Here is a 27335-nt window from a genome sequence, read left to right as displayed (position 1 = left end):
CTGTTTTTCATAGCATACATTGCTTAATATTAATCTTTGCTAGAATCGAAAGTAAAGGTAATTTGCGTAATTCATAGATTAGATTATGACAGTGGTGCTCAAATTTCTGTCACCCGCTACTCCTTTGCCATATTCATGGTGGTGTTCCTCTGTCGTTCCAGAAAAGTTTAGTAGATATTTTACCTTATAAAAGAATCACTTCAAAGCATAAATAGGCACACAATTCAATATCTTCAGCTCGCTGCGACGTCCCCTAGGAGCCACAACGCGCACTTTGAGAAACACGACGTTATGGTAATGAATGCGAATACAGCATATTCATCTCTCATATATTTTCGGTTGAATACATTTTAACTACTGCACATTTGCTGCAGAAGTTAACTTTACACCAAGAGTTACTAATACAGAATTGCGATAGAGTCCGATTTGTCGGAAATTTCGCCGACAATTCGCAATATTTTTGGCGAAATTTGACGCTGTCCCGTATTTATGCTCTATCTTCCCGTATTTTTATCGATCAAATATGATCACCATTTTTTCATGATAAAATCTCAACTTCATTAATTGGCATTATGTGATTGCATCGGATTATATTTTGCATCAAAAATTTTTTTTTTCCGGCAAAATATCGTGGAATCTTCGTTGTAACCAAGTTTGACTGTAATTGAAATTTTCTGCCAAATAATCAATGAACTCATAAACGTATTTCTTTACACTAGTGATGGGCAAATTACGGGAGATGAAAAATAATTAGGCCTATAGAATTTTTTTTCAATTTCAGTGTTTTTAAAAAAAAATCATTTAAGGGTGGGGGTGATCTTTTTTTTCCATACGGGAAATATATATAGTGGTGAGAATTTAAATATAAACTCTTCGATTCAAAAACTTTGGCATATGCAAAAAAAAAAAAAAAAAAAATGGAACACGTTATAAGTATGCATAAAGTTATTAAAATACACTTATTTGCATTTTCACAGTTGTAAAGGATAAATCATTCTCTCATTTGCAATGGAACCTGTAGCAGTCTTCAGAGCAGGGCCGTAACTAGAATTTTTGCAGCCCGGGACAAACATTTTTTTGTTGTCCTCATAACTTTAAAATTCGATAATTTTGCAACGGTCTTCTTTGTTCCCACCTAAAATTGCCGCTCCCTAAATTTAGCCGACCCGGGCAGTCCCCTCCCCCCTCCTAGTTACGGCCCTGCTTCAGAGTATTCAACACATTTCACCACTTTATTTCTAAGTATAAAAATTCCAGTTATGAATCAGTGCCCGAATATGTCCGGCCCACCAAAATTTTGTTTTTTGACCCGTTCAAAAAATTTTTTTTTTCTCATCACCGCTTTACACCTCTTTGAAATGAATACTCTCCAACTAAATCTAATCTCCAGTTCAGATCTACCGGGCCACCGATACGTTACCGCTTGAATAGGATCAATCATACTTCCTAAAAAACGTAGAAAACTATTTGTCCATCTTCAAATAGCACTAATAATAGGTCATGATGAGTTTGCGCCATTTTCAATAGGGATACTTTCAGTCTCCAGTAAATACACTGACTTGCTTATCAGTGGATATCGAAATCTCGAATTCACATTCACGCGGAACAATGGCTCCAGCCGTTGTGCAAGAAAAGGGACAAAAAAAAAAATTCTTTTTTTAAACAGGAAGATCGTCACATCCGGGAATGAACCCACAGTTGTGAAGCTGTTTTCTGGAGGCCGCTGTTATCTTTCGCCCCTTTGTAATAACAGTGTTAAAATTGACAATGACCATTCCGCGGAAACCCCCCCTCGCGTGTTTTCCTGTCCCCTCGACCCGTCTTCATTCCCAGGTATACCTGTCCTGATGTACCTGCTATAATATCGTTGAAGGACCAGTGTCCCTCTCTGCCCCCCCGTCAGCAATACACAGTTGAATCGTTTGTTCTGGGAAAAAAAGAAATTGGGATATCGCCTGTAAAAAAAGCAGCGGCGACAACCACTCCTTCTACCAGCATTATTTGTTGTATTTTGCCTACTTATCGCCACTGATTGACTGACAATCGCGAGTGGACCTCCTGCTAATACGAGGGTGGGTTCGTAATAATTGTTAACAAGAGTCTTCTCTTCGACAGAAACGTTTGGTAGATATCGCACACGCACGTCTTGCGTGGGCAGCATAAAGAGAGGATAGAAATTACTGTATGAAAGTAACTGTTTGTGTGTGTGTGTGTTGTCCCTCCATGTTTAATGTGCATTGATTGCAGTGATTTTACTTTATTAAATGGATAACGGTTGCGCTTTTGATCTTTGCATAGAATCCACTGTGTGGCAGCATTTGGATGACATGTCACCCAAGACGGGTTCAAACAGTTTCCTGTCCTACGCAGCAGTTCGCAGTGGTAACAGTCCAACGCCGCCCGATATGTCCTCCCTGCAGAGCCACCAGCCCGTCACTTGCAGTCCTTACGGGTCGAGCCACGTCGGAACTACGTCCATGGTCAGTCCGCCGTCTGGCTGCGGGATGCCGCCGCCGCCGTCGTTCTTCCGGACTAGTCCGTATTCGGTGGGACCTATGTCCAATGGAGGGCATTTCGAGAGAATTTCTTGTCATCCGTCTTTGGGATATCCAGGTGAGTGAACTTTTTTCATGCATTTATGTTTCCGGTATATAGTGTGAAAGTCTTCTATTTTACGCTATTCTTTTATGTGGGAAATTTACCATAACGTATAGTGTAGTAGGCTTTAGGCTATAGTATAATGTAGATCAGTGGTTCTCAACTTTTTTTTGACTCACGGAGCCTTTTCCAGTACATAATTTTTATATCGGAGCCCTATTTCACTCGAGGAGCCCTTTTTGTATATAATTTTTATGGCCGAACCACGTAGGCCTCTTTTTCTTTTTTCATTTATCTGTCAAATTTACTTATTTATTTAATTTTCTTGAGTCGCCGCGGAGCCCTTGGGGGCCCCCAAGAGTTGAGAACCACTGATGTAGATCAACGCTCTCCAACTGCTAACTAACCAACCTCGTGATGGCTGCTGGTTTGCGGACCGGTGCCAGTCCGTGAGAACTTCCTGATAATCAACGAGAAATTTTAACTAATCCTTTTTGAATATTTTGACTAATATGTATAAGAGCCTATGCACATAAATTTTCGATTTAATATTTAAATATGATACCATCTCTATGCTGGCTTTTATTTGTCTTTGCCACGAGCATATCTGCGAATTATTTTTCCTATTTATATTTTGCCCATCCGTAAATTATTTCTCCCATTTATTTATGTTTTGCCAGGCAGCATATTATTTCTCTTATTTACGATATTTATTTCCCGTTTGCAAATTGTTTCTGATTTATTTTTTGCTTAATTTTCTAGAAATTATTTCGCTCAATTGTTTGAAAGTTCAAATTAAATTATTTATAATTATTTGCCAATTGATTGCCAGTCTACAAATTATGTATTTCTCCCAATATTATTATTATTTTTTTATCAGTATGCAAATTATTTCTCCCACTAGCAATATTTTTTGCCGGTCTACGGATTCCCCCCCCCCCCCATTTATTTATTTATTGTCGGTTCTCAAATTATTCCCTCCCAATTGTTTGCCAGTTTAAATAATTATCAACAATATTTAAAATCAATTGCCAGTCTAAAAATTATTCCTCCTTTTCATTCATTTTTTGCTGACTTTCAAATTATTTCTCCCATTTTCTCAGGTCCGTCAAATTTTTCAAAAATTTTCCCCGGTCCGTAGTTGTAAAAAGCTTGCAATAGATAGTCAAATCGAATGAATTGCATCAATAACGATAAATTCCCTTATAACGATAATTTTCTTCGGTCCCTTGAAAAACGTAATACAGAAATTTCATATTGTAGGTAGAATTTCATTTTTCATTTTAAAGTTTATTTTCATATTTGAGTTTCAAAATTCAACAGAGATACATGTATTTGCTGAGATGTAAGAGTAAATTAAGTCCGTACGAATACAGTAGTGGTGTTAAAAGAAATAATGTACAGTATATTAATGAAATTTTTAAAGTTGGAAATAATTACTATCAAAATGTTATTAATTTTAAAAATAATTATCCAATGAAAATTTTTTTTATAATTTTTGAATTTTTGGTTTTATACTCACGTGTATAATAAAAAATCAATTCAAGGATTAAAAGATGTCTCTCAGACATCTTTGCCCCCGTCCAGGAGGCTACCAGGCCCGTTTTTGGCAAGAGCAAACGGGGAATGTTCCCAGGGCTCATAAATTTTTGGGGCCCATTTGGATGATAAAATTGGTATCTTTCGATATTTTGATTTGTTTTAATAACAAATATTTTTAATTCTTGGTTGCCTTGGGGGACGAGCCGTCCTACCCCTGCGTACGCCCGTGCCTAATGGAATGTTATATATATATACACGAAGGGTCTCAAAAAACGGTGTTTGCCCAGGGCCCAAATTTATGAGTAACAGGTCCTGGACACACAGGGCTCTTTTCATTTACAAAGTATGAATTATTTTCAGTCTTTTTCCACAGAAAATTTACTGAAAATGGAACGTTAAAAATCCCTGCCCCGAGGCCTGTCAAAGACCTCGGAGCCTCTTTCATGAATTTGAAAACACTGATCATTTAATTACTGTCCGAAATAATTTAATTTGATAGGTATGAAAATATATGATGTTGTTTTAGAGGACATTCAAGTATTACGTCAGCAGATTTTTAGCAATTTTTGTCCCCCCTCCCCACCGGTCAGCAAAATTGCGGCATAAAGGGGTATGGATCGAAAGGCTCATTATGAGAATTCGAATCGTCTTGGATTAGTTATTGAGACGTCGTCGGTCAGAAATCGTATTCGCTCTACAGTTCGTGACGACCACCGGATATCTTACGAAATAGGAAAAAAAAACTTGTGAAATGGGTATATCATTCACAAAAGGGCATATTCGAATTTATTCCGGCCAGAAATTCACGAATTAATCCTCACGTTCATAGAAATTCTTTCTCAGAAAACTCGTTCTTTTTATATCTCGCCACCACCAAACCAGAACATGGCTCCCACTCTGTCCTTTTATATCTCGCCGCCACCAGAACTCTCGCTGAGGTCCTTGACAGTGAAAAAAAAGGAGTGAAAAGCTCAATCAGTCCATAAGTAAATTTGCATCCTGACGGTTTGGGACCCCATTGTGTGTCGGGAAATTGGTTAGGTGGTTAAAAGCGTGGCCAGGCATGTCAAGAAGGGTAGATAAAGTTGAACTTTGAAAATAAGGAATCAAGCAGCTACTGTTAAGGGTTTATAGACCACCTGGACGATAGATTGAACCACCCCCAACTTCTTTATCCTATTTTTCACCGTTGGTGTACTATGTAGCACCTGAGGGAGGTCGTGGGGGCCCCCCTCTCGTGTATCCACACCATTTGTTTTTCCCTTGTAGGGTTGTGCACCTACTGCGTAGGAGTTGATGGGTTGACTACCGCCTCCCCAACTGCAAAATAGACACGTCTTTTCAATTGACACTCAGTTGTGGACGGTGCTGTTGATCCCCCCCACTGGGGATCTTTTATAACGGGGGATTATTTTTGGGTCTCGCACTGTTATGTGCTGGTACACACAATGTTTTATATGCTCTGGATATTCCTATGGGCAATTGTTGCTTTTTCATTGCTCCTTTTTTCATTTCTAGCATACGCTTCCACAAAATTCCTGTCTCTATCTGAATTCTATGCAAAATGGTCATTACCATTTTGCATAGAATTTTTTTTTTTATCATAAACTTCGAATAATCGTCTTATGATCCAGTTTTTTACGAATCCAAGTTTCCTATGATCCAATCAAAGATAATTTTTTCGGTTGATATTATTTGAATAACTTTCGATAACTGATTTATAGAGAAAATACAGTAAAAATTTTAACAGAAAAGTGATAATTGAAACCTCATAATTTTTCTTATAGTATATTCACTTCAATTTCGCTAAATTCCTTGGTAATTTCTACAGTTTTATCCTTGTAGTTGTAGAACTTGAGTGTTTTTACGTGCTCAATTTATTAAGTGCAGTGTTTTTGAACTTTGAACCCCTATATTAACCAAAGTTTTTGAACCCCCCCCCCCATCTTAACCGAAGCCCACAACATCCAAAAATGAAAAAAAAAAATGGTTTTCGTAGCTCACAAAAATTTTGTAAATAATGTAGAGCTCCATACTACGGGCTAGATACTCCTCAATCCCTTCCCTCTTTTGGATACAAAATTCAAGTGCATTCCAAATTAATAAAATACAGCTTAACGGATGTCGTTTTATAGGTGTTTGTAGCATTAAAACAATGTGATTCGGGGTATCAACGTATATTGTCTAACAAAGCATGTTTTACCCTAATGGTGGGGCCATGACACCCACATCCTACAGAACTCAGCTGGGATCTTTGGTGGGCCTCCAAGTCACTTCTCGCGGACACTTACTTCCATAGTGAATTTATGGCGTGAAAAAACAGAAAATAATGGTAATTGTTCCGAGCCCAGTCAGCCCCACCCTTGAGGGGGGTGGATTAGATTTTATTTTGTGACACTGTATTTTCACTCTCAAAACTGGTACAGGGTAATTTTTGAATGCCTTGGATTTATGAACATTTCTTAAATTGGAATCGTACCTCTACGACTCACGGTTGATGAGATGAAGACCGCATTAGCTGGACTCACAGCAAGGGCGTAGCCGGGGGGGGGGGGGGCTTGGGGGGTCTGGTTCCCCCCCCCCCCGAAATGTGAGAAAATGACCGAAAAAAGGGAAAAAGATGGCCAAATCCATTGTTCTGTCACTTTGGTCCCCCCCCCCCCCGAACGAAATTTCTGGCTACGCCCCTGACTCACAGGACACCCTGTATATCTCTTAATTGAACTAATGTGTTAGGACTTGCTAGAGAAATATCAATAAAGTAAGACCAACAGACATTCAAAAGCCAAAATAGTACCTATCCCAACCGGAAATACAGTAAATACGCAGCAGCTGGGATGCTCACCTTTATGGAGTCCTTATTCTGTAGAACTGCAAAATCATTTTTATGTTTAAAACCTTCAATCCTTAGTACCAATTACTTATTTTATTGTCGTGCACAAATTTTATTCCGTTTCGATGCAGTTTTAGTTTCGATTTTGCGCGTGTCGATTTTTTTTTAGCCTCATCTATCATCGAGGTTAGACATCATTTTCTAACTTTACACGCGTCAATTTTGTGGCCATACTTTCTCAATTTTTATCGTTTTTATTTTATCCGAGAAACCAATTTCTCAATAATAGTGCCCGAGTGGCATGGTGGTAAGATGCTCGTCTACCATCGTGAAGGTTGTTGTCAGGGTCCCGGGTTCGAACCCAAGGGAGGATGTCGATAAGTTATGCCGCTGTGGTGGTCGAGTGGTTATAGTGCCGGACTCGTGATGCGAGGATCCGGGTTCGAACCCCACAGTGGTGGTCGGCTGAATTTGGTTTTCTGTGGTTCCCAACTTCAAGGCGCAAATGCGAGCCGATCTCCCCGTTAAAAAGTCTCGCCACAGAGAGCAACAGTCCTACAACGGTAAATCATTCAACCATAACACTTCACTCATAGTTAGTAAAACTGGGGGCAGATGACAGCACTACACATAACAAGCATTACACAAAAACAAACTTTACGTCAGGTTGCACTACACGTACACGCACATTCCCGCATGTACCGATTCGTTGGGGGGGTTCCGCGGGGGGGGGTGCATGTGTGGTGTAGCAGTAGTAGGTAGGGGCTCGGGGATCCATGATGTTCTTAAGTCAGCCACCTCGTTGGGCAATTTGCCTGTTGTGGCGTTGTATTTGTATTTGTATAAAATAATTGATTATTTTGGTGAGTTGTGCTCACTTATAAAATAGTGCATACAGTGAAATATCTGTTAATACGATGTTTCTTCTGCCTTAATAATCTACAACCATTAAAACAACCGCTGAAAAAAAATTATATTACTAACAAAAACTATTCATTGCAATGTACGCGTAATTCGTAGTATTTATTTTATGTTTCGTATGTAGGAACCGAAAATGCGGGGGAGGGGGACAGATCTATATTTCCTGAGGCATGTATACATTTTGACCGGACATTTTTTATATGCCTATACCTTCGCATGTGTTCAACAGAGACGGGTGGGAGCTGACAGGGCTGATGTTATTTTGATTTCATTTTTTTACACCATGAATAAATGCATTGCAAATAACCATGAAAAGTTGTTTTAGATGTGCGAAAATCATCTCCAGAATTTGAGAATTTTTAATCGATGCAAACCAAATACAAAACTCGATATATAAAAAAAAATTGAGAAACATAAATATGTCGTTATCATGAAAATTCTTTATTTTTTTATAAAATTGTTTTTTAGTTCCATCCAGCAAATTACATCCATTTTGCGTGTCAGTAAATAGAATACTGTATCAAGTATTCGAGTGAATTGAGCTCTAACCTAACCTTGCAGGACCACAAACACTTTTTTTTACCTAATACTGTAAATTTCGCTAATAATGCAGTTATTATAATCTATTATTGAAACAGATTCATTGAATGCAGTCCATTAATTTGCCAATTTTTGGACCTTTAATATCGTTGCTTTTAGTTACTTTTAATTTTTTTTCCACTAATTATATAAATACCTTTTTTTAGTGCCTATTTGAGGAATTTTAGTGTCCTTTTGCCTAAATATTTTGACCACTTTTTGTGCCTATACTTCCGGGCTGTAATGATAACTTTATCATGACACATGCTCCTCGTAAAAATTATTATTCTGAGGTACTTTTAACAAAAACTGAACACTGAAAATTCAAATTTATTTAACTCCACCTCTGTTTTGGGCTACCCTCCACTATACGCATGGGACGCGTGATGATTTTATTTAACTTTTGTCGCGTCCAGTGACTAACTTTGACCAGAAGCTTAAAATCGTTTCCAAATGACTGAAAAAATTGTGAAAAAATGAAGCTTCCATGAAGGGAAGTGAGCAATGATATGATAATTGGGAATTTTAATTGTTTAGTTGGTCTGCTAAATTGCTTTGACAATGCTAAATTCTATGTAAAAATTGCTTGGAGAATAAACTGCTGTGGCACCAAAAATCAGTTTCAAGTCTAGAGTTCAGATCGTTCGTTAATATTTGAACGAAATGATGTGAAAGGCGTTTAAACGCAGATAAAGCGGAAATTTTCTACAATTTCATAACCTCACAGAGCAAAAATTGGAAATTCGCTTATAACGAGAAGTCCATTATAACGACAGCTTTCCTTGTGATTTTAAACTTTCTTTATATCAAACTTTTGCTGTATAAGTCACACAAGCCATGTTCACACAAAGCTACTTAACGCTAGCAACAACACCGTAAGCTGCCCGGGTTTTCTATGTTCATATGCTGGAAACATTAACAAGGTTCCAAGCAACCCGGAAAGTCAGAGAAATAAAAGATTGGCCCTGAAAAAAAAAGTAAAATATTTAGCAAAAGTCAGTCATGGAAATATGTGAATATTTGATTGGAACCCCTATTCGGGGGTTCTCAGAAAAATCGGCTTCATTTCGTTAACTTTCCCTGACCAGAAACCTCCGAAAGAAAGAATTCAAAATCTTAACCTTCCAAATGTCGAGTTTTTGGTTAACATCATGGTTTCTGTTCCCAAGAACCATCATGTGACTAACGCGTTGACATAGGCTATACCAGTCGTATAATAGTACCAAATGAAAATTTATGACCAATCTGTAAGACAACTGAACATTGTTTTACTGTGGGAACGCAATCTTTAAATAGTAGTACCCATAAAAAAGAAAATCTGAATGTGTGGGAGTGAGACTAGTAATGAATTTCCGAAGCGTGCCACACACGGTACGCCCTTTTAGGCCACCCGCCATGGAAGAACGAACGTTTGCAGCGTTACTATGTCGAAACAAACGTAACACGAAACGAGATTGTAGATTAAATGCGAATAATATTTATTTTCGTACAGACTGTATTTGAAAAATGTTACCTCTCCGATCACTGAGCGTAACCCTCCGAATATATTCCCACGGGTATTAGAACCAATACTCGAAAACGAGACGCCATTTCTTTCTGTTTCCATAACTCCTTTCAAACATTTCAAACCTTGTTAGTGGGAAATAAATGAGTTTAAACGATAAACGCCAACAGCTACAAGAAGAAGGAGCAGCTTTCGGCCAATTTATAATTTGCGAGTAATGGTTGGAGTGGATACGCCATCATGCAGAGATTCTCTGATTACGACACAAATACATATTTATTTTCTTCTGATTTGTATATTTCCTCCTACCGTAAAAAAAATCGAAAAAAATGTAATGATTAATGATGACTTCTTATTTTGTTTTCATCTTTGAAGTTATGTTTTCAAACCCTGAGCACATTCTCATCAATAGTCGCCTGGTACATTCGAAGGGATAGTTTGAAAGAGCACTTATGAAAAAACTATTGGTGTTTTTTAGTCCAAAATTGACACTGGCGGGGCACATCACAGCAAACCTTGGTGCAGGTGGTTTGCACCTCCTTTCAGACACGGTGGGCCAAATTGAAACTTCCCACGAAGCTCGCGGGCCACCAACGCATGTAATTTAGTGATATCTCAATAGAAAGGCAATGGGGCCCCCCAAGTTTAACGGGAATATGAACAATTGAAGACTTATTTTTATTCCGAAATTATTTCTTTTTATTAGTTATCAAAGAATATAGTAAATTTATTAGAATTTAAATAAATTCTTAATAAATTTACTTACATCAAATGAATTTTTTTACTTTTTATTGAGGAATTTCCCTCATCATTGAAGAAATTACATAACGTATGTCAAAATACATTTGCTATATGTTTGTATTTATATAATTTATCCCACAAAACTATTTTTTAGTATCTAAACGATAAATTAATCGATATTTCAACACAAAATAGCGCACTGAAGATGTAAAAATAATTTTGGCCAGGTTTTCGGGTCAAATGCACCACTGTGCGATAGCTCGATTGCCCCAGTCCGATTTTTGTCATTGCAGGTGATCGGAGGGAAGGGGGTGCAACTTCATAAGTTCTCAAATGTTATTCAAGTAATCAGTAATCTTATTTAAAAATTATGTGCAATTTTGTTTAGAAATTTGAAAAGCAGTCAAAAATGTATCGAGACACCCCAGAGCCAAACATTTGTTATATCGTCCTCTGTTGTTAACTTAAAACATAAATTTCTGAATTAATGCATATTTTATAGAAATATTTTATCTTTAAGCGTTGTATATCAAGGGTAACCATGCCAGATGGATAGGTACAAAGTCTGTGATGATCGTAAAGTTAGAGAGCCCTCGATCTTTTAGAACCAATGGGCCACTCAAACAATTGAAGCGGAGATGACAAGTCGAAGTTAAAAATGTTCGAAATTTCACAATTAGATTGTACGAAGGGAGACATTCAGTGGGACGGATTTTTAAAGCAGTGTATGGAAACATAAAAACAAATTGAGTAGGCTACTTTATTGTACCTCAAACATTTTCAGCTCAAGGCGCCCCTTGGACTATATTTTCTTCTCGCGGCCGTCCCTGTCTAATCCGGGGAGAGGGGGCGTCGTTCTACCCTCACCCAAGAGCGAGATCCTTTCTTAGTCGAACTGAGTTTATATATAATCAAAACTAAATTTATAATCAATAAAAATTTTACAAATAAAATCTGTGTCTCTCTGAGCAGCACACGGATCCAGAAGATGGGTGTGTGATTCCCCCCTCCCCCTCCAAGAGCCGTATTATATGGAGAAAATACTGGGCAAACCACCAAACCTACATAATAAATCAACCCGGCACATTACCCCGGGTGCAAGTCAACACTGTTCACTGAATTGCCTTCATGTTGTTTAAACATGGTCGTTTTAATATCATTTATTTTCGGGCAAAGTGGTGTTCTGGGGACCCCCATACTTAGCTAGAAGTAACAGTTTACGTATTCACGTACTTACATTTGAAAATCACAGTGCCAGATCTCATCGTACAGCTTTACCCCCACCCCCATAGATATGAGAGCTTGGGTCATACTGACATGGGCCCCCAAGGGTTAAGATGGCTCTGGTTCCATGGGCAGCTTTGCTGGATTTTGAAAATAGTCACGTTTTTTCCCCACCATATTTCTCTTGAGAGCTTCATTTCTTCACAGCTCGACAAAGAACTGTGAAGAAATGAAGCTTCCCCCTCCCCCACAGAATATCCCAGGACCGGAAGGGAGCCACAGCTTGAGAACCATCGGGCTACTATACATTCTTTTATACCATCTCTAGTTTTTTGTCTCTTTCGATTGAATTTTTCTAGAATTAGAGAACAGAACATGCAGCAAAAATATATATTCTTCTCGCAGTGATCACTAATACTGGTCAAAGAGACAGAGATTACACGAGGAAACACGAATGTTCCGCATGTCGTACCAACTGAATGAACGCCAGGGGCTCTGCCACCGGGCTTATCCCGTTGCCAGGTGTTTTGAGCACCTGTCTTGCATGTTCGTTAGTACATTATCATTTGAATTAATGGTTACACAATGCGTTTATTATAAAAATTCTTATTGAGTATTTACAATATTTATTTACAGAAAAATTTAATCCCACCACCGTGATATATACATTATTTACAGGTTATTTACACCGTCATACAACGGGGGTTCCCGTCGGGGAGGGGGAGAGAGATTTCTCCCGTTCTCTTTCCCTCTCTCCAGCGGAGGAGTCAATTCTTATCTCGCCCCGGGAGGGTTCCCAGTTGTCTATTACCTTTTTCGTTGCCTTATTCGCTGGTGTCTTCTCAATATTACCTTTTATCGCCGTCTACTCCTTTTGTGAGCACTCTCCTGCTCCTATTGTCCTGTTCCGACCTGCTCCTATTGTCCTGTTCCGACCTGCTCCTATTGTTAGGTATCGTTCTGCTCCTATTGAAGTGAAATCGATCCTCGGGTGATCCCTTATCTATTCTTTTCCTTTACCTCTCTGCTCTCTCTTTTGCTCTTTTCTTTCCAATCTTATGGTTTGTTTAGATGCTCCTTTCTCTCCCACGCTCACTTAGGCGTAAGGGGGGGGGGGGGGAGTAGGGACTGTATCTCTGGGAAGGGTTTCGTTTTCAAAAAGCACTTGAGTTATCAATTTCTTTGCAGTTACGCAAGGTTGGGATTTTTTATTCGGATACATTAGAGCAGTGTTTCTTAACCTTTTTCAGCTCATGGCTCCCCTATGGATCACATTTTTTTCTCGTGGCCCCCTGCCCTATCCAGGGCCCCCTTCCTACCCTCATCCGAGAGTGAGATACTTTCTTTTTTTTTATTATGAATGAAATTGTAATAAATCAAATTAATCTCTGCCATCCTGGCTAGGAACGGATTCAAATGGTGGATTACCATCTCTCCCAGGAGTCAAACTATATGGTAAAAAACTGTCTGTGTAAAATACAGGACGATCCAACGAACCTGCGCGATAAATCGACCTTCCTAACATATCAACCGTTGCTCTGGCGGCCCTCCATACTTAGCTGGAAATAACAGCTTACGTATGAAAATAATAGTACCAGATCCCATATAGTGCAGTCCCCTCCCTCCATGAAGGAGGTGTCATGCCGTTAGACCCAAGGGTTAAGATGCCCCTGGTTTTATGAACGGATCTGATGAATTCTGAAAGTAGTAATATTTTTCAACCATGTTTCACTTTTAAAGCTTTTCTCTTCACAGCTCTCTATGACCCTTCACCATCTGTCGTGGATCACGTTTCTTCTGATTTTCTCCCGTGCCCCCCCCCCCCCTAGAATATCCCAGGACCGCAAGGGGGCCATATGGCCCCAGGTTGAGAACCACTGTATTAGAGTCCTGGACGCTCAGGCCTCGTCATGTGAAAGATATTCTTAGGTCTTCTTTTGACCAAGAATTCATCGCTGCTGTAGCTTCATATCTGCGCCAGGTGCCTATGTTCGGAGTTTTCTAGGGCTTCAAAGAATCTTGTTGCCAGTCGGAGATTAAATTCGAATACGGTTTCTAATTTCACGTCCTCTCTTATATTCCGGTTTCTAATTTCACGTCCGACGTCATGACGGATAATCTTGTCCATGTCGCCTATAGTTCGAGCGGCTCTCCTGATCGCTTCGTTGCAGTGATTTGTGAATCTGAGGTTCTTGTCGAGGACAATTCCGAGGTATTTGGCCCTTAAGGACGGTGTGATCTGGGTACCATTGACTGTTAGTACAGCTCCTTGAGGTAGGTTTTCTGGGCGCACTCCGGTGATCCACATGAAGATCGTCTTGGAAGCATTTAGCTTGGCCCTGCTGTCGATGCACCATCTCTCAATATCTCTTGTAGTTTCCTGAAGGGCGTCCAATGCCTTCAATGGGTTCCAGTGGCACTGGGCGACCGCGCTGTCATCAGCGTAAAGAGCCGTAAGTCCTATGGGGCTTACGGGGAAGTCGTTCATATGGTAATTATGAAGTGCCGGTCCGAGAACGCTTCCTTGGGCTATAGATGCCCTTAATGGTCACTCGGACGAATAGGTGTCATGAATTTGGACTTTGAAGGTTCTTCCTTCAAGATAATTTTTTACAAAGTGGGTAACAAATTACGTTCTTGTTCAGTTTACCACCCGAAGAGAGAGAGAGAGAGAGAGAGAGATGGTCATCAAACTCCCCAATCACGTACGACCGGGAGTCACAAGCGTAACCAATGAAGCGAAATTCAGCTCATCACCCTGACCAATGGCATCAGTTCCGAACAGGATTGGATGATGACGACTACATTAGTGGGTGGAGAACGTCATTCATCAGATGTGTATACGCCTCTGCTCGTTTACACTGACGTTTTCGTTCGAATGAGCATGCGCGTCATTGCTCTTTTCGCCGGTTTGGCGGCAGATCCGCACGGTGCATTTGCGCATAGGGGAGATTTTGTACACATTTCCGCACAATCAAGCCCCCCCCCCCCTTCCTAAGTATCTTCTTTTTTTTCTTTGTAACCCCTACTTTCTGTTATTGCTTTCCTGAAGTGTATCGGGGCTGTATCCATATTACATTGGTAATTTACTTCAACTATTTTTTTTTTATCACTCGAATGTCGAATTTTTTTGGAATATTTCCCTCCAAAATATTTTTTACCCATAAATGTTACGGGAAGTTGCTGAAGTTGTGATTATGCATAATCACTGATCGCCTTGGTAAATTCGATGAATTTTAATGTGTTTATCACATTTACCGGCGATTATCCATAATTCCTAATTGAAGTCTGTATATTTGATAAATGTAAAAAGAATTATCACTTCTTGTTTGAGTATGTATATAACTCTTTTAGTATTTTATATTATTCTTTTTCTCTGTATTGTCATCATCGGCCCCCCTTTCTCGCAACTCGAACATTGCATCAGATGGCCTTGAACTGTGCGGAGAGCTTATCAGCTGTTGCTGACATCATTAAGAACGACACATATGTTTGACGATATATTATCTGGTTATGATGATTTGACGAGCGTTATAAACATGTGTTCGCAGCTTATCAGTGTTTTCAAGGAGCATGGCTTTCGTCTGAGGAAATGGCATTCAAATTCATCGGAACTAATTGAATATATTTCTCAGGATACAAAATCTGAAAATGCATTCATTGAAATTTGTGGCGATGATGACAACTGTGGGAAGGTCTTAGGTCTACAATGGAACTCTGCTTCTGATCAGTTCATATTCAAGGTCAATTCCAATCCGGACTTTCAGTTCACTAAAAGGAACATTCTCTCTCAAACATCGAAGCTTTTCGATCCATTGGGATGGTTGTCTCCTTTCACAGTTTCTCTCAAAATATTCTATCAAAGACTTTGGCTTCACAACCTAGACTGGGATAATGTCCTACCTCCTCCTTTGCAAGAGAATTGGAGAACACTTTAATGGATTTAACTATCTCAAGAATATCCAAATTCCAAGGTGTTGAGGGTTAGCAGTAAACAAATTGAATTACACGGATTCAGCGATGCCTCTGAGCTTGCTTATGCAGCTGTTGTGTATTGCGGACAGCTCGATAAATCCGGACAGGTAAAGGTAACATTGGTGTGCGCAAAAACTAAGGTGGCTCCGATAAAACAAATATCGATTCCTCGTCTCGAGCTCTGCGATGCCTTGCTACTTACTCGGCTATTGAAATCTCTTGTGCAAGCATTCGGTAGTCACGATGCTGTTCTTCATGCTTGGTGTGACTCCAAGGTCGTATTGGCGTGGCTTGCCTCTCATCCTCGTAAATGGAAGTCCTTCATAGCGAATCGCACCTCGAAATCTTAGATTTGATTCCAGGCGCTAAATGGCATTATGTGCCATCTAAATCCACCTCAGCTGATATTTCATCTAGGGTGGTGGATGCCTCCTTGCTCCCTGATAATGACCTGTGGTGGTCTGGTCAACCATGGCTCACTAAGGATGAAAGCCTGTGGCCAAGTCATGTTCCAGTCATTAATGACAATGCAGCTCTTCAGGAGGAGAAACAGAATTTCATTTGTAATATAGCAGTGAATCAATGTGTTCAAGTGTATGATGATTTGTTTACAAAATATTCTTCATTGTCAAAAATAGTTCGCATCTTGTGCTATTGCTTAAAATTTATCAACTATTGTCGCAAACGTGTATCAAATGAAACAGTTCTGTCTAATAATGTACCATGTGCAACCGTGTCTATGAGAGAGCAAAACAATGTGTTGTACATGTTGATTCGTTATGTGCAAGAGAAATTCTTTTCTGACGAGGTGGAATGTTTGACCAATCAGCAGCCCGTGAATCCGAAGAGTCAATTATGTAGTTTAGCCCCATTTCTTGATGGTGACGGTATCTTACGGGAGGGAGGACGTTTGCAAAATTCCTCTTCAGGTCATAATTCTATACAACCTATCATTCTACCTTATCAGCATGGAATTTGCACTTTATTAGTAAAACAATATCATGTCATCTATCTCCATGCAGGTCCCGGCGTGTTGTCACATGTTTTACGTCAAATGTATTGGATTACCCATGTTAAACGAATTATTCGTGATGTCACACATAAGTGTATGGTGTGTTGTAGGTTCAGGGCATCTGGTGAAACTCAGCTCATGGGAAATCTTCCCAAACACCGAGTCACTATGAATCGTCCTTTTTTTGTTTGTGGAGTTGACTTTGCAGGGCCTGTCAACATAAAACAGCATAGAGGTCGCGGATCTCGTTCGACAAAGGGATATATTGCTCTATTTGTATGTTTTGCAACGAAGGCTGTTCATATCGAAGTTGTCAGTGATCTTAAGGCCAGTGCATTTATTGCAGCCCTTTAACGACTTTGTTCGCGTAGAGGTGCTCCTAAGCATATTTATAGTGATAACGCCACTAATTTCATCGGCGCTCGACGCAAGTTATCAGAAATTTACAAGGTTACAGCTGAGCTTAATAAAGACGAATCAGTTTGCTATTGTCTTAATCAGCATTCTATTGAATGGCATCTGATATCTCCTGCTTCCCCTCACATGGGAGGACTTTGGGAGTCTGGGATTCGTTCAATGAAATTTCATCTTCGAAGAGTCATAGGAGATACTTTCTTAACTTTCGAAGAACTGGCTACACTTCTGACTCTAATCGAGGCAGTTCTTAATTCAAGGCCTCTGACACCTGCAACTGACAGTGATATAAATTCGTTGAATGTCTTGACACCAGCTCATTTCTTAATTGGGGAAGTTATTACTTCTTCCCCAGAACTGACTGCAAACTGTGAAAAATTGACATTTCATACCAGATGGGAACTGTTGCAAAAAATGAAGCAACACTTTTGGAAAAGGTGGCATCTAGAATACTTAAATACGCTTCAACAACGTTACAAGTGGAAATAACACTCCGCCATCTACCTGGCCTCTTGGTAGAATACTCGAAATTCATCCAGGTAAAGATGGAATAGTTCGAGTAGTCCCAATTCGAACTGTTAGGGGTATTTTCAAAAGATCAATTGCTAAGATATGTGTTCTACCCATGTATCAAGAATAATATGACACCATGTATATATTCTTGATAGGGTGGGAGTATGTTTGAGTAAGTATATAATTTTTTTAGTATTTTATATTATTCTTTTTCTCTGTATTCTCACTAGATGGCACCGCTTACACAATTATTATCTATGTTACTTTTCCCGCCTTTTGAGGCAGATGTTATTTTGTATCGGCTCGAGTCAGTCGTGCCTTTGCTTCATCTCATTAATAAACGGTTTTTTTTTTATTATAATTGAAACCTTTGCGTTCTCCGTATATAACGGCGCGTTCGTCGTTCGTATACACTTCTCTTGTTTTCATTTAACCTGTTTATTAGTGTGCGATACGTTTACGACACGTATTTTGCCATAAAAATTAAAATAAGGGTCAACAGATTTTCTTCACACACGTAATTATGTACAAATAAAACCAGCATTACCGATCGAATGCATAATTTTTGGTGAATTCAAGTAATTCGTTGACGATTTATTGTATTTACCAATACGACCTTACGAACTGGGGAATATACATAACCAATGTGATGAAGTCTTGGTATACGAATAGAATCTATTAAACTAACCAAAATGGTTAAGCATAATGGATCAAAATTTGCATTTACAAACAGGTCTCTTCGCGTTCTCCTTGGTTGATGGGGTGCTAAACTTGCATAGCAAAATAAGGTATCTTACCAGCTCATAAAAAAAGGGGGAAGAGGAATTCGTGCTTCTGGCATGCAGGGACAATACATAGATAGCTTTTACGTGCGAATTTTGTCTGCAAACATTCTTTTGCACGTGCTGCGCAAACAGACGTATAAATTGAATAGGAAAAATTTAGTATTCACGTAATGATTGTTATTTACATCGCGTTTGAAGATTTTGGACTAAAAGTGAGCAGCTGCAGAAAAGATATCCACTGTTTCTCGTGTATAATGTTGAGAAACGTCTATAATGTAAATATATATCTTTTAGTATACCTTAGTTTTAATGTTATCAATAAACAGATCAAATCTTGCTTGCAAAGTTGTATAGTTATCACCCCTTGAACTAATCCCCTCAATTTGGTGCGAGTTTATAAATCCCTGAATATGTAAAAAATTTCAGATCACAAAAATTGAACAAACAACGAATCAAATCTCTAGATGGAAAGTTATTCTATCTATATAGCCGTATATTTTGTTTTGAAATAACATTCAACGATTTTTTTTTCTAAAATATCAAAAAAAAAGAAGAAGCTCTAGTCTTCTTCGGGAATGGACAAAGTTTTACTAGTTTTAATGAAATAGTTCTTTTGTCACCAGCTGCTCCCACGTCGTCTGCGGCTCCCCGCATCAGTTCAGTAGAATATTTTCACTTATAAAAAAACCACACTTAAAAGCATAAATGGGCACACGAATCAATATCTCCACCTCACTGCGACACCCCCGACAAAAGTTGGCCCCCACGACTCACACTTTAAGGAAACACTGCTTTGATTGGTTTATCCAAAATACACAAACAGCGGTACGATGTGTGAAAGCCTATATTATTGATTTTTACAAGAACGAGATAGCATGCTGCAATTTTTTTTCAACCTGTAGTCTACGGATCCCAGGGGGTTCGTGAGTAGGTAGGTACTTTGTAAAGGGTTCGTAGGATCAATTATTATTTACTTCCATTGTAAAGAATGACACATTTTTTTAGTGCGAAATTCAATTCATTCATTTTTTTATGAGAGAGATGTGCAAATTTTTATATTTAAAAAAAAACAACAATACACTTTTGCATTTTATGTTAGGGTGGCGTGGAAATTGACCTTCTGATGCTACAGAGGGTCCGTGGAGCACTGATGTCTGCTGAGGGTGGGTCGGCGTGCTTTGCCCTTCACTGCAGGAGGTCCACGGCATCAAAAAGTTTGGGAAATACGCCTGCCTACTGTAAATTTGAAAAATCGTTGGGGGGACTAAACGTGAATGCAATAATATCGCGCTTTTATGCAATAGACCAATGTTTTTCGAAGTGTACGTCGCGGCTTCAAGGGACCTTTATCAGGGGTGTCGCGACGAGCTGGAGATAGTAATTTTTGAGCCTATTCATGATTTGAAGTGGCTCCTTTATGAAGGGAAATGACTATAAAACTATTTTGGGGAGCCGCAGAAGAACCATGAATTGGGCAAGGGAGCCGTGGGTGCAGGGAGGAGGGGGAACTAGAGGGGGGCAATTGCCCCGGATTTAAAAATTTAAGGAGGTGGCTATTTTTGGTGGAAACGAAGAAAACCATCATAAAATTGTCGAATTTCAAAGCTGTAGGAGCGACAAAATCATGTTTGCCGCGGACGGCAAAAATCCTAGTTACGGCCCTGCGTGAGTGACAGATGTTTGAGAACCACTGCAGTAGGCTAATCATTGAGTTTTATAATATCGAAATGAAACAATAACATGTTGTACCCAATTTGAATTTACTTATAGTTTTTCATTTTTATTTTTTAAAATTGCATTTTGTAAAATGCGATATTTCTTAAACATATTCGATTTTACTTTACATATAAGACGTGCTTTCAAAATCGTTACTTCCATTTGCATATAATTTTTCAGTTTGCTTGATAACTTCTCTTTGTGTATTTCATTATTAGATTCGAATCCGTGGTCTTTGCCAGCTGATGTTATGACACCCCGCGGTGAGATCGGACCGAGTAGCCTCACATCGTATCATCGCCCCACAACCACTGAAATGTCTTTACAGCACCAGCCGATCACGTGCACACCCTTCGCCGGCAGCCACGTCGGCTCACCAACAATTAGCCCTGGTTGGGGAATGCCGGCTACGCCAAACTTTTCCAGGACTAGTCCGTATCCTGTCAGTCCTATGGCACTGGCTAACGGTGGACCTCTCGACAGGCTACCTTGTTACCCTACATTCGCAGGTAAGCTTATGAGTATTATGTATCGAATCTAGCAGAAATTAGAGGCGTTTTCATACATTACAGACATTTTTACTCTCTCTTTCTGTCTCTACATTCGAAATTTCCAAACTTTTTACGTTCATGGTACTCTTTCGGAATGAGATAAGACCGCAGCTACTCACACATGCTAGTTTACTAACTATTAGTTACTAATCCTTTCCTACTCTTTTTTAACACTACAACGACGGAAGCGTTCATTTTGACCGCAAAACCACTTCGACATGCGAATACAACCAAATGGTTTATATCAGGTTGTACAAATGTCATGACTCATCTTATCCTGTCAAGGCTCCTAAATTCTTGAAATATAAATGTTCTAGGTTTTTCCAGTTCAGTGATAAAATGAAGTTCTACCCAGTGCCGTCTTAACGCATGGGTTTGCCGGGGCGTCAAGAAAAGAGGGGCCTCACAAAAATTAGAACAGGTTCAAATTTTCGAGATTTCGCCAGGTACGGCCTCAAAAAAATCACTTGGGGGCCCATGATGCTCTTAAGACGGCCCTGGTTCTACCTAGAACCACGGTATATAGTGGCCCAAATAGATATTATCATATATTAGAGATATATAAATAGAGATACTCTCTCATCGGTAATAACCCAATAGACATACGCAATCATATTTAACTAATATAATTGCAAAACAAGCTAAAATGTCCAGTCATTTTATGCGAGGCGCCGGGCTGGGGGGGCTTGGATTCCAGGCCCTCCGGCCCGGCGTGGCTGGCCCTCTCCAGCGTGGTCCAACCCTCCCGGGTAAATGGCTTACATCCCATCAGGGACAGAGCCTGGACCACGACTGGCCTTTAAGTCTTTTTATGCCAACATTAATATTCAAGGAATACATGTTTCAGCATGGTTTACTCCAGTATCCATTTTTTTACCATTCAAAGGTGCACTTTCAGAAAAAGTTTGCCGTCGTACGTAATTCAGTTCATTTGGCGTTTCTATGGATCTTGGCACTTTTACTGCAATGCATTTACTGGTGCAATTGACGCACGACGGAAGAATATTTCTTGTCATTTCGAGATTTTTTTTTTATCACTCACGGCATGAATTTTGGGAATGACTGATTATCGCAAACATACAAAAAGATCATCTTTCTACTCCCCTATCCTTCCTAGGATATTTTAACCATTATTTAGTTTGGAATATTATATATTAGTCTACTGTATGCTGTAGTAGCGTTTCTCAGTGCGTGCGTCGCGGTGAGTTGTCCATGTTGATGTTTGACTATTCAATGCCGTGAAGCGGTTCCTTTCAAGAATATCCTGATGAGCCGTGGATAAACAATGACTAAGGCAAGTGAGCCACCGGTAGTAAAAGTTTGAGAATCATTGCTTCTTAGTGTTGAAGCCGATCTTCCCCTTTAAAAAGTCTCGCCACAGAGAGTAATTGGTTTATCAGTAACGACTTACAAATAAATGTAACAAAAACTAAGTTTATGTACTTCTCTTCCATGGCTAATATAAACTTCAACTATAATCTGATATTCCACAATAATAATTGCCAAAATATTTCAACTTGTAACTGCCAGAGTCTCGAACAGGTTTCGTGATAAGTGATTAAGTATTAGTGATAAGTGAACGTATGAGGTTCATACAAGCCAATGTTAGTAGATGGATACACCTTTTTTTTCGGAATTTTTCGCTTGGATCGCGCTAATGTTTAAGATAATGTCACTATTACAAGGCTCGTATTGCAGAACGCATATAAATGGTTCAGGAGAGAACTAAAAAGAAAAAAATTCAAGGGTATGGAGAGTAGGAAAGATTAGTTGCACTAGAACAGCGGTTCTCAACAGGTGCTCCGCGGGCTCCGCAGCAGCTCGAGGAAAGTAAAATAAATCAGTAAATTTGATTAATAAATAAATAAAAATCTGAAGGATTCCACCATATAATTTATATACTAAAAAGGGCTTCTTCAGCCAAACTCGGGGCTCCGCCATAAAAATTATTCGATGGAAAGGGCTCCGCGAGTCAGAATTAGTTAACCTCCATTTTCAGTTCTTTGTTTTTTTCCTATTGCACTTCAGGCATCTTTTTTTCTATATTCAACTGCATTGGTAAATCAGGATGTCGGAGTGTTAGTACACAGTGAATAGGGTGAAGATCCAGACTAAACAAATGCCGCTCAATTCAGCTATTTAGCAGTAATACATAAGGAAAAGTAGAGTTATATCAAAAAGATGCTGATATCATTTTTTTCTCTCATTTTTATATATCATATATTTTATTCCATTTACTTTTGAATTAAAGATATTTATGTGCAAAAAATATTCATATTGTTATTTGTTTGCTGCAATTGCGTTTTTTAGTTTTTTACAAGCATGGAAATTTACTTGGTAATTAATATAGTGAGTGTAGGCTATATTTAATAATTAACCGAACATTTTATTTGTGGATGAAGCTTTATTGAAATAAAAGTGCATTTGAGATCGTGAATGAATTCAAAATGCTATTGAGGCCTTTTTCTTTCGCTGTAATTCAAAATCTATAGGCTAGAGATAAAGAACCTGTGCGCCTGAGTATGTTATCGTGTATTAATGAAAGGTAAACCCCTTAAAAATTCTTATCTACTAAGCTTTTGAGCTTACTTCAAAGAAATAGAATGCTCAACCCTGGAACGATTTTTAGACCATATCTTTGATATATCCACAGAGGTAGCAACAATTGCGTTTTGTTTCAAAAAAAATCTCGAGAGTTATGTGGAGGTGCAACATCTTGTATTGACAAGAAACCAGTCTTTTCCCAGAAGGCGCTGGGGAAGAATGTATTGAGAGCATAGCTTTGTAAGAGCGGAACAGAGCCACTTCTCTCAAATTTCATAACCAGGGCAAAAAATTTTGACTCAAATGACTTACGAAGGTTCTTGGAAGCTACTGGCCACTTTCTGAATGACTCTGGCTTACTGTTAAGTTTTCAGAAGAAAAAACCCTTCGTTTTGGCAAATACATCATGCAGAAAAGAAAAGATTTTAATGCAGTGGATCTCGCTTATAACGATCACACTTAGAACGCTTTACCGCTTAGTACGACTTATTTTCCAGACATTGATATTTCCCGTTTAAAACGTTTTCCCTCTCACAACATTTTTCATGACGGTCTTTTGAAAAACGTTATAAGCGGAATTCACTTGTGTTCCACGGATTCCCGTTGAAGACACTTCCGGAACAATATTCACAAAATGATGCAAAATAGTAAAATTCTCATTATTTTCTCATCCAAACTCTTGAACTCCTGAAATCTTCTTAAGGACCCCGGGTTACAAACCCCCCATATAAACCAAAAAATAGGTACATTAGTTGGGCGAAATGTTCTGCGGATTGGTCGTTGAAGACCACTGATCTAGAGTAGGCCTATTATGGTCAATATCGGGGGTTTGTAACCCAGGGTCCTTAAGAAGATTTCAGGAGTTCAAGAGTATTAATAAACCAAATACCCTTTCCATTTTGGTTTTTATTTGCATTTCATACCTCAGCGGGTTCGCAAATTATGTATATCATTTTGGCGGTCCGTGAAGTTTTTCAACTACTGTGTCCGCAGGTGTAAAATGGTTGAAAAACGCTTTCTTTGGATTATACACGCTAGACGTTGGACACGTGGGACGCGACCAAATGTAGCTCAATCATAATCTAGCGGATTTTATGACAGTTAATCTTATTAATCTGCCGGACTACAGAAGAAGATGATCCTAATTTTTGTTCAAAATTTTCATCATCATATTTTAATTATTAATATAAGTATATTTTAAAATTTAGTTTCCACTGTGATACCTACTACTACTAAACTCGTCCATATTCCTCTATAGAATTTCTAACGAAATTGGGTGCTTATCGGAATGCATGGGTTGTGAAACTAATCTGAAGCTTGTTTCTGAGAAGTGCTTTTTACGTGTTGCTCATAAAGTACTACTTACTGTTAACAGCACATGCACCTTTTTACACATTCCTCTGTGACAGCGATTCTCGACCTTTTTTGACTCGGGGGACCCCTTTCTGGTACATAATTCCTATGGCGAGTCCCGTTGGCCTATTTGTTTTTTTCATTTATTCATCAAAGTTACTGATTTATTTTTATTATTTAAAGATATTAATAATTACTTTTTTTTTCAAATTTACTGTTTTTTTTATTTATTATTTATTTATTTTTTCTATCAGCGCCCGAGTGTTTATGCTATATCAAAATGACATAGTTGATGATATAGCCACTCACGGAAATGAAAACGGGCAAAAACTCTATACTTGTAATTTTCGTAGCACACAACATGTCTTTTTTTCATGGTATTTTAATTAAATATCATCTCGATAAAATATAGTGAGTATGGAAACACATTAATACAGTCGAATCCCGCGTTAACGAATACCGTTGCAGCAAAAACCTCGTTTAACGAATACCGTTATAGCGAAATTCTCGTTTTAACACGAACAATTTTTTAATCCCCCCAGATAAGTTTACATAGGACCAATGCAAAACCTGGAATTCCTTTATAATGAAATTTCGTTGTAATAAAGTGATTTTTCTCTGGTCTCTTGGAGTTCGTTATAACGGGATTCGACTGTATGTGACATTAACTTGTCGAACACAATCGGAAAATTCATATTGAGACAATAATTTTTTTTCCTCTGGATGTATTTTTGAGTGCTCGTTTGAAATTTTGAGAAATCTTATTTTCTTATTGCCGCGGAAAAATGTGTATTGATGGTTTTTTTCTCTATATTTGCAGGAGTTTCTCCCGCTGGCCGTAAACAGAGAAGAGAGCGCACAACTTTCACGAAGGCGCAGGTAGAAATATTAGAATCTTGTTTCAATAAAAATAGGTATCCAGATATATTTATGAGAGAGAAAATCGCCCAGGACATAGGACTTCCCGAACCTCGAATACAGGTATGTATTATGAATTCCACTAATAAATACCAGAACATTATTAGTTGAGTATATGATGTTCTTTCTTAACACTTATGGCATTTATAATTGATGATACGTAATGTTGCAGGTCTGGTTCAAGAATCGCCGAGCCAAACAACGACAGCAACAGATGAACGGTGAGAAAAGTTCCAGAGGCAGAAGGTCCAGGAACAGCCCAACACTACAACCCTCGAGTCCTCCCGATTTGACGCATCTACCTCAGTCGCAGTCCGATTCTGCCGCGGAGATGATCAAGCCCGATGTATTGGCATCAAATCACCACGTCGATCACGGCCCCAGATCTTCGTCCGACACTAGTCCGGCATTATCGGGCCATACCGACAGCAATCACCTCACGGGGAATCCTTCAACGGCATCCATCTCAAGTTTGGACTCACCACCATCTACTTACATGTCATTTTCAACTTCCTCTGGATACTTCCAAACGACAAATCCTGTCGGTTCTCCTCAGTACAGCACTTACAGCCCCAATGGATTCATACAGAATACCTACTCGAATTCCTATTACGACAATACCGTAAACGATTATTACAGTCCACCTACTGGTCACACTGCACCGTCGCATTCTCCACTGAGTCACGGTCAACCCACGACCAGTCATTATTCGACATTGCAGACTTCAGTAGTATAGAAATGGGCACTCTCGTGTTCTATTTATACCAAAAAGTGAGCGCTCTCATGATACATTTCTTTATCATTTTCCTTGAATATTATGACGTAAAAGCTTCTTCAGATTGTTATTCGCAGAATGATTGTCACCACTTCTTTTTTTTAAAAAACGAACAAGGAAAGTTGGGAGGGAGTAGTAGTGTTGTGGGTTGTTCTGACTGCTCCGCTGTCCCTTTTTTCTTCATTATAATTCACCTACTTGTTGTTTAACTGAACATTTATAACAAGGAAAATCCGCTTTTAAAAAAACGCAGTTGTTCGATTGTCACGCAACTTTAAAGGTTGCTCTTTTAAAACGATGCGCTCTTTTCAAAACCCACGTTCGAGATTTGTTTATTTTTATGTCATAAGCATTATTTGTCTGCTTTTTTTCCTCCCTGTTGATATTGTTTTCCATTAATTGTGATAAAGAAGCTTTAATTCCGAATTTCATCTTGTTATAAATCGGTTTATCTTGGGAGGAGTTACTTTTTTCACGTTTGTTTAGAAGACAATAAAAGCTTTTTTGATATTAGGCATTTCTTTAAAAACGATCAAAGAGAAAGCTTGCTCCATATTTTGTTGGAGTGCAATTGAATAGAAATGAATTCTCAAAACTTTGCCATTCAAGAAGTAGTGATGAATGATCATTTGATCATTTCTGTCGCAATACAATTCCGTGTCAGTCCTTCCGTGCAGAATAGAGAAATCACATCTACATACTGTTCATAAAACAAAAGTGTTTCCTTTCGTGGACGCTATCATTAATCATTTGATCATTTTTGTCGCACCACTGTCATTTTCTGCACACGAGGGCTAATTAGACCGGGACCTACAATTTATTGCCGATTCCGAACGG

At 38.9% G+C, this 27335-nt stretch overlaps 1 protein-coding gene across 1 annotated transcript; it reads left to right on the top strand.

The window, feature by feature from the left end:
• Window positions 1-2119: 2119 nt before the first annotated feature.
• LOC149074059 (uncharacterized) lies at window positions 2120-27009 on the top strand. The gene is made up of 5 exons (XM_089246684.1): window positions 2120-2182; window positions 2299-2613; window positions 20576-20866; window positions 25626-25786; window positions 25896-27009. Exons 2-5 carry the CDS (start codon window positions 2328-2330, stop codon window positions 26457-26459), a joined length of 1302 nt encoding a protein of 433 aa, XP_089102810.1. The 5' UTR covers window positions 2120-2182; window positions 2299-2327; the 3' UTR covers window positions 26460-27009.
• Window positions 27010-27335: the final 326 nt, after the last annotated feature.

The sequence above is a fragment of the Pholcus phalangioides genome, unplaced genomic scaffold (assembly GCF_987345545.1).
Source record: "Pholcus phalangioides strain wild (caught in Gottingen) unplaced genomic scaffold, Ppha-v1.0 ptg000017l_1, whole genome shotgun sequence".
Taxonomy (NCBI): domain Eukaryota; kingdom Metazoa; phylum Arthropoda; class Arachnida; order Araneae; family Pholcidae; genus Pholcus; species Pholcus phalangioides.
Note: the sequence above shows the minus strand (reverse complement) of the source record. Positions and strands in the feature narration are given on the sequence as shown.